The sequence below is a fragment of the Pseudochaenichthys georgianus genome, chromosome 16, assembly GCF_902827115.2.
Source record: "Pseudochaenichthys georgianus chromosome 16, fPseGeo1.2, whole genome shotgun sequence".
NCBI lineage: Eukaryota > Metazoa > Chordata > Actinopteri > Perciformes > Channichthyidae > Pseudochaenichthys > Pseudochaenichthys georgianus.
Window position 1 is genome coordinate 7,728,704 of NC_047518.2, and position 12,371 is coordinate 7,741,074.

General features: G+C 42.8%; 1 protein-coding gene across 5 annotated transcripts in view; it reads left to right on the forward strand.

Annotated features, from left to right (window-relative positions):
- Positions 1-12,371, forward strand: part of grik2 (glutamate receptor, ionotropic, kainate 2) — a 309,207-nt gene that overhangs the window by 2,307 nt on the left and 294,529 nt on the right. For 4 of the 5 annotated variants that reach the window (XR_011644593.1, XM_034101861.2, XM_034101862.1 and 1 more), the window contains exon 2: positions 620-1,015. Coding sequence is in view for 4 of the 5 variants with exons in the window: in XM_034101861.2 (XP_033957752.1) it covers positions 898-1,015 (118 nt within the window). In the remaining variant the exon portion in view is untranslated. Of the gene's footprint in view, positions 1-426; positions 1,016-12,371 lie in introns of those variants that run through there. The other variant, XM_071205800.1, reaches the window with a different exon arrangement.

The following is a 12,371-nucleotide window of genomic DNA, read 5'->3' on the forward strand; positions in this document are numbered from 1 at the left end:
GGAACAAGTTAACCATGACAGTAACATTTCTGCGCCTTTCAGTGCGTAATTCAACAGTCATAGAAAGGAGCGTACGCGATCACGATACATTGAATTAAAATGTTCGGGGCTGTCTCTGGTCTAACAGGCGGTACAGGGGGACTCGCAGGGAAAAGTATGAAATCAAAAAAAGTAATAATTGAGCAGACAGTACTGAAACAGAGCGGGCTGAGAGGCTATTCATCATGCTGAGTGTCCCCGACAGCTCGGCTTCACATGAGTCCAAGCCTGAGTGACTCCGATCACACGGGCGATGTTTTCACATTCATAGATCGGCTCGTACACGTCCGTCCACGGGCGGACAGTAACGGCCATTGGACCGGAACGAAGGGGAAAATCAGTGCACGAAATTGGGAAAAGAGGGGAAAGGGAGCGGGGATAGTGCATGAGCTGGTTTTCGGCAGGTGATATTGTGGTCAGCAGCAGGAACATGCCCGGTCCCCCCTGTGCGCTCCCCCACCGGTGCGACGTCAGAGGAGTGTGTGCGGCAGTGCAGCAGGAGGAGCTCACACACACCGCCGCTGCGCTCTCACACACTCTCGCGCTGGATCTCACCCCCTCTCCAATCTCTGTCTTTCAGTAGATGGATTCCTTCAAGCTCTGCCCTGCCTAACATGGACGCCCAGCCACCTCCGCCGCCACCCCCTCCTCCATCCCCATCAGCTGAGTCGGAGGGCTGCTTCTCCTTGGCGCAGTGAGCTGGACACGCAGTGCTGTGTTTCTGCTGAATGGATGTTAGGGAGAGCGTTACTCTGCCCGCCGGTGGTGCCCAGCCGCCCCGCTTCACGTTAGAGAGAACACACTTCTGGGGAATATACGGATTCAGGGAATAAAGCTCCCGCGCGACTCAGCAGCACCATGAAGACCACCTCCCTGCTCATCCTCACTGCGAGGGTCCGGAGCTCCGTCAGGCTGCTGCTGCTGCTGCTGCACTCTGTGGGATTTTCTCACGGGATGCCACACGTCTTGAGATTTGGTGAGCTGCTTTTCCCCCCTCCTCTGTAAAAGTTTGTGTTTTTATTCCCATGAAGCTTGTTGCTCTCCCCCGACCTGTTGGAGACTCTTCCTCCATGTCCTCACGTGTGGGACACTTCGGACTCTTTATTTGCTCCGTAACAAGGAGCAATAGCGCAAGAATCCAACGGGTTAGTAAACACGTGTGTTGTGAGAAGCTGCCAGGGAGTGGAATCCATTGAAGGAGGATACTAAAGTGACCTGTAACTTGTTGCTGTTTGGAAAGTTCCAAATATCAGTGTCAGCTGCTTGTGGTGACCTAACATCGGTGTGTGTTAGTGTGTGTGTTGTAGGTGTGTGTGCAGCTATTCAATTATTCATAGGATAGCTAATCTAAATGTTGAAGTGGTGTGTCCATAAGAATGTAAGAAGAAAAAACAAAGAGACACTTTTAATGTTCTTTTTTCAGTAGATTTACTTTTATAAAAAAATAATATTGTATTGTCAGAAGTATGCTATAATGGAACTTTTTACATGACCCTTTAAACCATAATTCCCCCCTTTATTGGCTGCTATAAAGTAGGAAACATATATTTTATAATATCTATTTGCTCCAACACATTGTAACGACGTGACGCTTAGAGATTCCCCACCAGCTCCACACTTTAATAGCTGCGTCATTGTATCACACCTCAGATCTGAAAAGGTGATTTCACTTTGAATTGTGAAACATTCAGTGGGAGGAAACTGTTTTGATTGAACTGCAATGAGAAACACGATCAGAATGTAAACACATCTGATTATTAAAAGTCCAGTTTAGTATTGCACTTTAACAAATGAGGGGTAACGTGTGAAATATGAGCTACGGGCCTATCTTTTGATACTTGTGAGTCAAGCTGCAACACCCTGAATCTACATTTCCCATGATGCAACTCAATTGTGACTTACACTTGTCCCGTCCAGCCTTGGTACAGTGAATGCCAATGTTTCTCAAACGCCACACCCCCATTTTAACACTCAAAGATGTTTGAAAATGCAAATAAATGATGGCTTGAATGCTCTAATCAGGACACAGCATGGCCCTCACAGTATTAGCTACACGTTTACTGCACGTCCACCTCCACTGACAACGCTGCTTTATCTCTGCCAACTGAATGTGAACTTCCCAAATGGGATTCTTCTGTCGCAGCTTTGACTAAAAAGGACCTTGTAATATAGCAATAATCTCAACATGAACATCCGGGTGTCGCTTCACCATTTAGCATGCACTCTTCAAAATACTGTCAGAGCCTGCAAACGGTTGAACTGGTTCAGCCGTTTGAAGAATTATAGTGCAAGAGTGATGGATGGCTACATTGGATTTCCATTTAGAAAATCAAGCAGAAGAAAAACAGCTCAGAGGAAGAATGCCAAAGCTGTTGTTTTCAATCAATCTGACCAGATCCTGTGATAAAAAACGATTTGATAGACTCTAATTGTGAAAGAGCTTCACAGCCGATACACTGTATGGTGATGATTGTATTTGGAACAGTTGTGCTGGCATTAAGGACATGACAGCAGGGGAAGAGCTCACATGGTGATGATAGAGAGCACATAACTGAATGTCCATTGAAGATACAGCTGGATGCAGACGACCTGCCGCTCTGCGACTCTGACTGCAGCCGGCTCTGTTTCTGAGCATGTGTTGCAGACACGAGGTCAGGAAACTGGATAAGTCGTGTGAAGGAGAAGCCACATTCAGGGTCAGAATATGTGTCTCACATCTGGGCAGCACATGCACTTCAGAAAAGTAGCATTGTCAAAAGAGTCGAGGTGAAGGAACCAGCGGACGGTACGGAAAGCCATGGATTTGATTCAACATCATTGCCAGGGAGTCATGGTTATTCCACGAGTTTCCTCACATCTAATCGAAGCAGTTTAGTCTGTATATCTATAAATGCATCACTTTCTACGTCTGGGATCTCGGCAGTGAAGGTTTTCATCAGCTGTTCCCCGCGGGTCGGCATTAGTGCGAAGGTCAGCATCTAATGGGGAGGATGGACTAAATGTTGAAGGTCGAAGGCAGAAAAAGCCTCTTTAGAAAAGAACTCTCTGTCAATAACTGAACAGAGAAGTTGACATTATCATCCCGGCTCCACCCCCCCTCACAGAGGAATAGTAAAGAAGGGGATTTGCAGGGAAATGTGCGCTGCGTGGAAACAATGGGCGGCTAAGCGGATCATTGTGCAATGGAGAGCATTAGGTATGAAATGGGAGGTGATAATCACAGCATCCTTCAGGGAACAAGCTCATTTCCTTATTTGCTTTATCAGTGTAGCTGACGGCTTGTTGTGAGGAGACTGCTCTGCTACTGTCGGAGAGGTCACTGATTAGGTGACAACAATGTGTATTAATCCACAACTAAATATAGTCCCTAATAAATGCATAATTTCAACCTCATTTAGTGATGTTACCAATAACTTTAAAGCTTTATTTGAAGAGGACATTATTCTCATTTTCAGGTTCATATCAGTATAGTGTCTCTACTGGGACATGTCTCCATGCTTTAATGTTCAAAACCTCTTTATTTGTCTCATACTGCCTGTGCTACCCTCTGTCTGAAACCAGAGCTGCTCTGATTGGTTAGCTGGCCGGCTCTGTTGTGATTGGTCAACCACTTAGATGTCTCGCACCTTAGCCTATCAGATACAATGTGTTTGAGAAGGGATGCACTGAAAACTGTGAAACGTTGAGGGTGATTAAATGTATTTTATCAACCGATTTCACATAACTGTATTAGGTAAGTTGAAATATCAAATTTGAATAAAAACAATTTTGGGTTCCATCTTAATATTATATGCAGTTATGTGAAATGTGTTGACATAATACATTTAATTAAAGTCAACGTTTCACATTTTTCAGTGCATCCCTTCTCCAACACATTGTACCTGATAGGCAATGTTTCGGCGTTTTCATTGTATCGTTATGTTACTGAGTCCAATGAAGGCGTTTCAGGGAGGTGGGGAAGCTAGAAACTACCGGCTAACTACCGGTGTTGTTCTTTACATGGGAAAGTAAAAGAGAGAAACAAATCAGCCTTAAACAGAGTCAAATCCATACTTCACTCCTCATGAAAAATTGCCTTCTTATACATTCTGTCACTACTTTCCTAAACAACCCGTATACAGTATATCAACCCGTAACTGCCAGTCAGTTCTCATTTCTGCACTTGTCTAGTGCAGGAAGTAGGGTGTCCTTTATGTTGTAAGGCTGACATGTAGTGTGGCGACAATGTCTATCACAACTGGACCTTCGGTAGACACACACACAAACTGTCAGTCCAACGGTACGCTCTCATTCAGTGCAACGGCCAGGGCATTCCATCAAGGATGTAGAATACCTTGTTGAAGGATATTCTACCCAGAGACCCAGAACAAGATCTGATTGGTTGCTTTCTTTTCCAACACAAAACCACTGAAATGCGTAGTGCATGGTCCGAGAAGGACAAACAAATCAACGTAACACTGTAATATTACAGATCAACAACACAGATACCATTCTCATTTATTCATTTATATACATTTTATTACATTTTATTTATATAATGAAATCGATTTTTTGTTTGTATTATCTGAGTGTTCCAGGGTATTCTCTGAATCCCTTGAAGGCCCTGACGGTTCGCCACTGCATTTTGGGCTTGGAGGTCAGTCGATGGATAGGAATGTTTGGCACCTGCAACGTTTTCCTTGAGAGACTTGATGTATATTACATATACATACATATATTAGGCTAACAGTTGAATTTGAGATAGTAAACACTATGAAACCACTGCGTTGAGTTTGCCATCATTACCCCACAGATGCTAATGCCAGTGCTGCAGATAGTTGATCTGTATAATACAGAATGATGCCACATCATCACATGGGTGCATAGAGACAGCCCACTCTGTACAGCAAAGTGAACCATGATCATTTGGTTGTTATGTATATTAGACGTGTCAGTAGCAGCCGTGGAGACTGTCTGTGGGCAGTCCTCTGTGCATAGACTCGGCAGTAACTGAGAACATTTAAATGCATATTGCATATTTGTAATGCAGCACATTTTACAACTGGGTTTTCTTTTTTTCAATCATTTTGTTTAAAATGCATTAATATTTTTTTCTTTGAAGCTACTGTGAGTCAGTAGACAGTGAAAGCACAGGGAGGACAATCTGCAGCACGAGAGAGGCAATTATAAGTTCCATGTTTAATATTTGAGCTGCCACACTTGCTGGATTATGTTTACTGCCTGTTTGGTCACACTGCCTGTATGGCCGCATGGGAGCTGACACTCTGCAATATCTCCTCCCCGTGTCTCCTCCTGTTGATACACTTTTTAGGCTGTGCTAAAAAGGAGAAGCGATGTAAGCATTCCGATTCTCTGCAGCGTGAAGGTGTGTGTGTGTGTGTGTGTGTGTGTGTGTGTGTGTGTGTGTGTGTGTGTGTGTGTGTGTGTGTGTGTGTGTGTGTGTGTGTGTGAGAGAGGGTTCAAATAGTGTTTTGCATTCAGCTGTGGGAGCGGTTCCCCCTCTGGGTGTATATTTCAGTGTTTCCAGTCAACTGCAGCCACATCCACACATCACACTGGTAAAGTGAAACATTAAATCTTGAACATAATCAATACTCGTGATGGAAGAACGAGAATCAAAAGAATAAAGAAAAGAAGCTTTAGATTTGAAAAATGGAGCAGGTTATAGATTAGGAATTGCAGTCCGGTCACAGCGGCTTACATCAAAGGAGAATGTATAATTCATATACAGTATTTGGCAGAAAAGACTCTGTGGTTAAGCATATTTTGAATCCAAGCGGCATGTTAAAGATTCAGCGGGGACCAGGATAGAAACGCTCCGGGGTATTGAACAGAACCCAGCGGAGAGAAAACACACAATGCAGACACATTGAGAATCAGTTCAACGTTTAGGGACATGTTGTTATTTACTTTGTTTTATTCATTTCATTGAGAATGTATGTACTGACAAGTAGAAGACAAGACAGAGACACACAAGCTGGAGACAGGACGGTTAGCCTAGCTTAGCATAGAGACAGCCTGAATGAGAGAATGTACAAAATGAGAATATACATAACAGCTGGATATCGTGTTTGTTTAATGGTGCTGATGAACATGAGTCTATCCATCAGCTGGTCATATCTCTGGTATGCTGACCACACACTCTATGGAATAAAACACTTACATTGATCGTTGAATAATTGAATAATTATGTTTCACGATATGATTTGGTGGCACCTGATTAATTGATCGATCAAACAGCTTGCTGGATGATTTCCAGATCAGATTTTGCACCAGGAAAATGTGGTAGCTAACTGTAGCCTGGACTGAGACTGCTGTGATAACAATACAACGGAGCTCACAACAGACCGTACTGTCTCCATCTTCAGCCATCTGCGGCTCCATATTCTGTTTTTCTTCCTGCTTTCCGTCCAAAATACAAATGGATAAAGTAATGCAATTCCGTTCTCTTTTTTGTCATCATGGTCATCAACTTCAGACTACACTTTCGTATGATGAAAATAGTCTTATATTCAGCGTAATCACTCACAATGGCTTATAATCAAATGTGTTGGTGTCCTTTTTGTAACATGCTCTGTAATCGTTAAGCCAAGCTTAATACCATCTCCATCCTTTCTTCCTCATATTCTGAACTATGTGTGAGACATCAGCACATGTGAGCTGTCACAATGGAAACAACTGGTCTCTATGCTAAGCTAGGCTAACTGTCCTGTCTCCAGCTCGTGTGTCTCTGTCACCATCTCACAATCTCCATCCGTATTCAATCTGCTGCTGCGGTGCTTTGCCACTCATCCAGCACTCACTCGCTGCAGCAGTCGTGCTGTATCCTCATGTTTAAAAGGCAGATGTTCTGCTAATTCGTTTACCAGCTCTACTGTACGTCTTCCCTACTTGAATGAGCAAACTGAATTAGAAGAAGTGTTGGATATCTGGAGCTCGCAGAACACGATCATTTCAATTAGACGCATGCAGGTTGAACTACATTTGACCTCAATCAGAGGAAGTCATCTTAAGCAGAATACATTTTTAATGAGAAGATACCTTTAAACAAGGAAATGCATTTCCCGCATTTTCTGAAAATGCGGGAAAAGCTATCTGTTGCTAGAGCTGTCAGTGTAAGACTATTGTTGTAATCCAAGGCCATTTTAATGAAACATTAAACACAACCAGAATAAATTGGACAAAGCAGAATATAATCTCCTAGCTTTGATATTTTGCTGTTGCAGATTAATGGGGAACATTCCTATTTGATTTTTCTCAGCTTCAAAGCTCACACTTAACCTGAAAATAATTATCTTCGAGTACACTTTCTTTCAACCCTGTCTCACTGTATAATTACAGAGATCAGACTAAATCTGCTCTCACTTGTCAGTATACGAGAGAATATGCACTTATACAAAACCAATAATGCTGAGCATAGGTCTTTTATATATTTAGCCTGAAATTCAGTGCCGCTCTTCAAGGTCCTTTGTGTTCCATCAGCACTTCTTCCACCAGTAAGTGCTTTGCAAGACAGGTCTTTCACTCAAAAGTATTGCTGCATTTGATTGTAAAACATGTATTCATCTATCTTGAACTCGATTAACAGCAGGCAGTGTTGGGCACGGGCAGAGACTGCTTCATGACATTGGGACGAGGACATTTCTTATCTGATGCCAAATAATGTATCTAACATCTTTGGATGTCATCATGCAGGGATGGCAGGGTGATAAACCGGCTGTAAACCCAGCTCCAGCCCCAACAGCATCAATCTGAATTCCATCTGAAGAAAGGAAATGTTTGAGGACAGCTTTGGCCTTCGTTTCTTTCATCCATCTTTTGTTTCCAAGCCCTCTGATTGTCAGACGGCTTGTGTTTCTGCTTTCCCACCTCGGTACCGCAAGTAAATACCTCTAGTAAACAGTGTTGGGAAAGTTCACTTTCTACATGAACTAGTTCAGTTCACAGTTCACAAATTTTAAAATGAACTAGTTCAGTTCATAGTTCATAATTCAACATTTTGAATTAAAGTTCATGGTTTCAAAACTAATTTATAGTTTATAGTTATTTTTTCAATACGTTGCTGCGAGCTATTATTTGTCTCCTGTACGATGTTAATGGGATTTGGGTGGTAGTGGATCTGTTTTGGCTCTCTTTTGTATTCGCTAGTCGTGTGCTTATTCTCAATGTGCCGTTTAAGGTTTGTTGTCGACGTCGTCGATGTACGGACTTGCTTTTGCAAACCGGGCGGACACAGTTTACAGGCAAACGTTTGATTTTTTCCGTCTGAGTCAGTACTGACTTTAACGTAAAACTCTTTTAAATGCTCATACGCCGATGCCGTAGAGTCTCACTCTGAGCGAGTGCTGCTGCTGCTGCTCTCGGCTTCGTCCATACTAATTCATTCATTCATTCAATGCTCGCCGGTTCCGCGGTTCCACATTGTTTGTTGTGAGGAGTCTGATATATTTAGTATATTTGAGTGCGACAGCCAGGGGTGACAGGCGCGTACGCGTCACAGGCAGCTTGCTGTTGCCAGATTGGGTGGTTTTCCGCATTATTTTGAAGCCTGTTTACGGTGTGTTTTAACTGGGTTTTCGGCTGAAAGGCATATGAAATCTGGCACACTTTTGAACGCCGTTATAATACAGTGCTGAGAATGAATGCACTTTTGAACGCCGTTATACAGCACTGAGAATGAACGCGTTCTCAATTACGTTCATCTAGCGGAAATACAGTACGTTCAGTTCACGTTCACCCAAAATATGAACGCGTTCATGAACGATCGTTCATTGAACGCGATTGGATCAATCTGTCTATCACCTTCTATCATGGGCCGCTTCTGATTGATTAACAATGGCTGGTACATGTGGAGCACAGCACTTCTGATTGGTGTGGATGACTGACACACAAGAAGAAAAAAAAATTGTAAAAAAAAAAACATGTTAAAAAAAATCGCAGGCTTTGCGATTTGATAATCGCATCATTTCAAATCGTGATTTCGATTTAAAATCGATTAATCGTTCAGCCCTACTATCTACTCTTAACATTAGATAAAATACTGAATGTAATTGCTGTGAAGGTCAGAAGGTCACCAAACTTCAACTTTGTTACATCTGTCCTATGTCTTTTCTTATATTAAACTATTCATTACACTGCGCTCTACTGCTTCTTTTGCACTTCCGGATAGATGCTAACTGCATTTCTTTGTCTCAGTACTTGTATTCTGTGCAATGACATTAAAGTTGAATCTATTCTAATGTAATAAAAGTTCTGAGTTTGACTGAGATCTGTGGAACCTGCGTTGTAGCCAAGTGTTGGATCAATGAATAAAGAAGAGTTGCTAAGATATTTACATTGATCTTGGACCAAAAGGACAGACATCTCTAGGCACTGTCTACTGAGTGGCACACATGGTTGGTAGAAATGGCCTAAATGTCAATGCCTCTGGGATAAAGACAGTGGGAGTATATTTTCTTAATACTTGAGAACCTGTTTTCAGCTAGTAGGCATGTTTGCTGAGACGGAAAGAAGTTCAGCGGTTTCGCAGAATGGCAACACTCATCGTATCATCCTTCATTGAGGGTAACTCAAGCATATGATGTGTCACTGACTCTTCTTAGGCCCTTGGCAGCAGAGCACACGGTGTAGCATTGCAGCACTTCCCCTTCACTTGTTCTTTCCGTTTATGATGATTTCCTACTAAGAGGTGCAGCTTTATTGGCCTTATTTAAACAGATGTACAGTTTTATAATGTTGAGGTTCCCGTGCCTGTTCCCTGGCAACCATATGTGATGGGTATGATGAAGATACCAACACCTGCTGCTTTCCTGTCACTGATCACAAGGGTGTTACGCTGGTATAAACCTCTAGTTTTATATTGTAATAAACAGATGTCATGTTTTAGTGTATTTAGAATACTGTAGAAGTAGAAACAGTTGGTGAAGTCATTCCCCAACAACACAGTCCACAACACATAAAGTGTTATTCAATGTGATGTGAGTGTGTTATCATTTGAAGTGTATTTGGTTGCAAAGTTCATTTTGGGACTGTTAATCCGTTATCTATGATTATTACGCAGCTTGATTGAATACTCGATTCTGATTGGTCAAGTTGGACATTCAGCGCTCTCGATAATGTGAATCATATCATTCCAGAGGAATAAGTCACTTCATTTTAATATCAGCTGTGGCCACACCATGGTTTCCCTCCATCAGGAAACACAGTCAAATACTTTTGGAATATTACATATTATATTTGTGGAGAGTATGACACTTTGAATCATGATGGCCGAACTATCCTCAGTAAAGAAAAGAAAAACAATGAATGAGAAAAGAGCCCAGACGGGGCAATAAGACCCTTTGCTTAACCTTCGAAATACAGTAGTCATTTGGAGAATCCAGTTTGACTTTTTATTAGGAAATGTAAACCATATCAGCTGGTCTTCAATGAGCAGCTGGGTTTTATTAGATTACATCACCTGGCCTTCATTAGCATATGGAATTTGCACAGCTGTCATGAAAATGGAGATGTTCAAACGTTGCACAAGTTTGGAGGTGAACACACATTTATTTCAAAGGAGTTTTGAACACTACGTTTGAATATATACAGTCTAACATGTGGATGGTTGGATATACAGTCTTCTAGTCCTTTTTCTTGGTAAAATCTGAACAAAAGTACATGATACTCAAAACTTCACATACTCGATAGTATATCGTCAGTTGTGAAACCAGGCTTGTTCATGTCTGCCAACAACAAGGCAAAAGGCACGTTCACACCAAGTACTTTTCCCACAAAGGTTTCTAAGAACTCTTTAGTTCTCATGAACTAAGTACAGATCACGTTCACACCGGAATAAGTCCCTGAGGGAGGATTAGGCAAATGAAGCCGCTGACGTCACTTCTTCTTCTTCTGCTTTGGGTTTACTGGCAGGCCGCAAACCACTTCACGGCGTATACTGCCGCCCAAAGTCCCCGGCCGGAAGTCCCCGGAGTTGGGCACTGGCTTCAGTAGAAGCTGCTGGGAGTCCCAGCTGCTTCTACTGAAGCCTTCCGAGTAAATCGCCAGGACGCCGACACCTCCTCATCTCCACCGCTCCCATGTTTTATTTTGTGTTGCCATAAGCTAGTCTCTCTGCGTTTCTGCGCTGGGCTAATGCTAATAATGCAATGCAAGGATAATAAAATGGCGGCTTCACAAACGTTTTTAGGAGTTTGACGGGGCGTGGTTTGAAATCCGCCCAGCCAATCAGACACAGGAACCTTTTTCTCCCACGAAAGTCCCTGCTCTCTAGCAGGGACGGAAAAGGGGGTAAAAAAGGTTCTCATGAACTAATTTAGTTCCTGGGGCTTTTTGGTGTGAACGCAACTATATCGTAGTTCTCAGGAACCTTTGTGGGAAAAGTACTTGGTGTGAACGCGCCTATTGCCCATACTGTCTGTGTTTTTGAAAATGTACCCAACAGGAAGACGCGCTATAGAATAGGAAGTGATTCGCACTGGTCTGGTCGTTGTGTTCTCTCTGCCTCTCTCTCTCTCCATGCCTGCTCATATCTGCATTATACTCCTTGCTATTTTTCCAAAGCAACAGAAAATGAAATACTTTTCTTTAATGACTTTATTTGCCTTAGCGCTGCCAGTCTGAATTATCAGCTTTCTTAAATTGTGTTTAGCAGTGGTGGCTTTGTGAGCATTACACTGTGTCTTGGCCCACAGCCAGCACACTGCTGGTAAATACATTTAAATCAGTGCTAAGCTGCTTAAAATATTCATATTTCACTCATAGCTAGTTTATAGAAATGTGAAACTATCTCTGGCTGGCAAAATCAGTTACATGGATAAGATATATATATCATTTCACATTTTCCGGGAACAAAGAGAGCTGGTGAGTGGTGGCGAGGCGTTAAGCCCCGTGCACAGTGTGTGTTTTTCTGATACGGCCGGCTTTAGATGCTCTGTCTCTCCGGCTGAGAGGCCGTGTTCCTCACGATACAGCCGTGCGTGGAGATGGTTAATGTGCCATGTGAAATGATTATTCTAAAAGCCGCTTCTCTGCATCCTTCCCTCGGATTGAAACAGAACTCTTGGTCCTGCCAAAGAGGGCATGTTTTGGGATGCAATTAGCTGAGTCTTAGATGCTGACTGGCTGAGCCGGAGGTGACTCACGGTGCAGACTCTCAGAGACGCTCTGTTCCTGCTGTGCTGGAACACTCTGAGAACAGCAGTGACCAGATCCCTTCCCGGTATCGCTCTGACCGTAATACGAACCAGGACTTCTCACTGTGTCCTCTGCTCTGACTGGTCTATCCTTGTGGTGTGTCCTACACTTGATGCATGGCGTCCTTGGACCTGTAT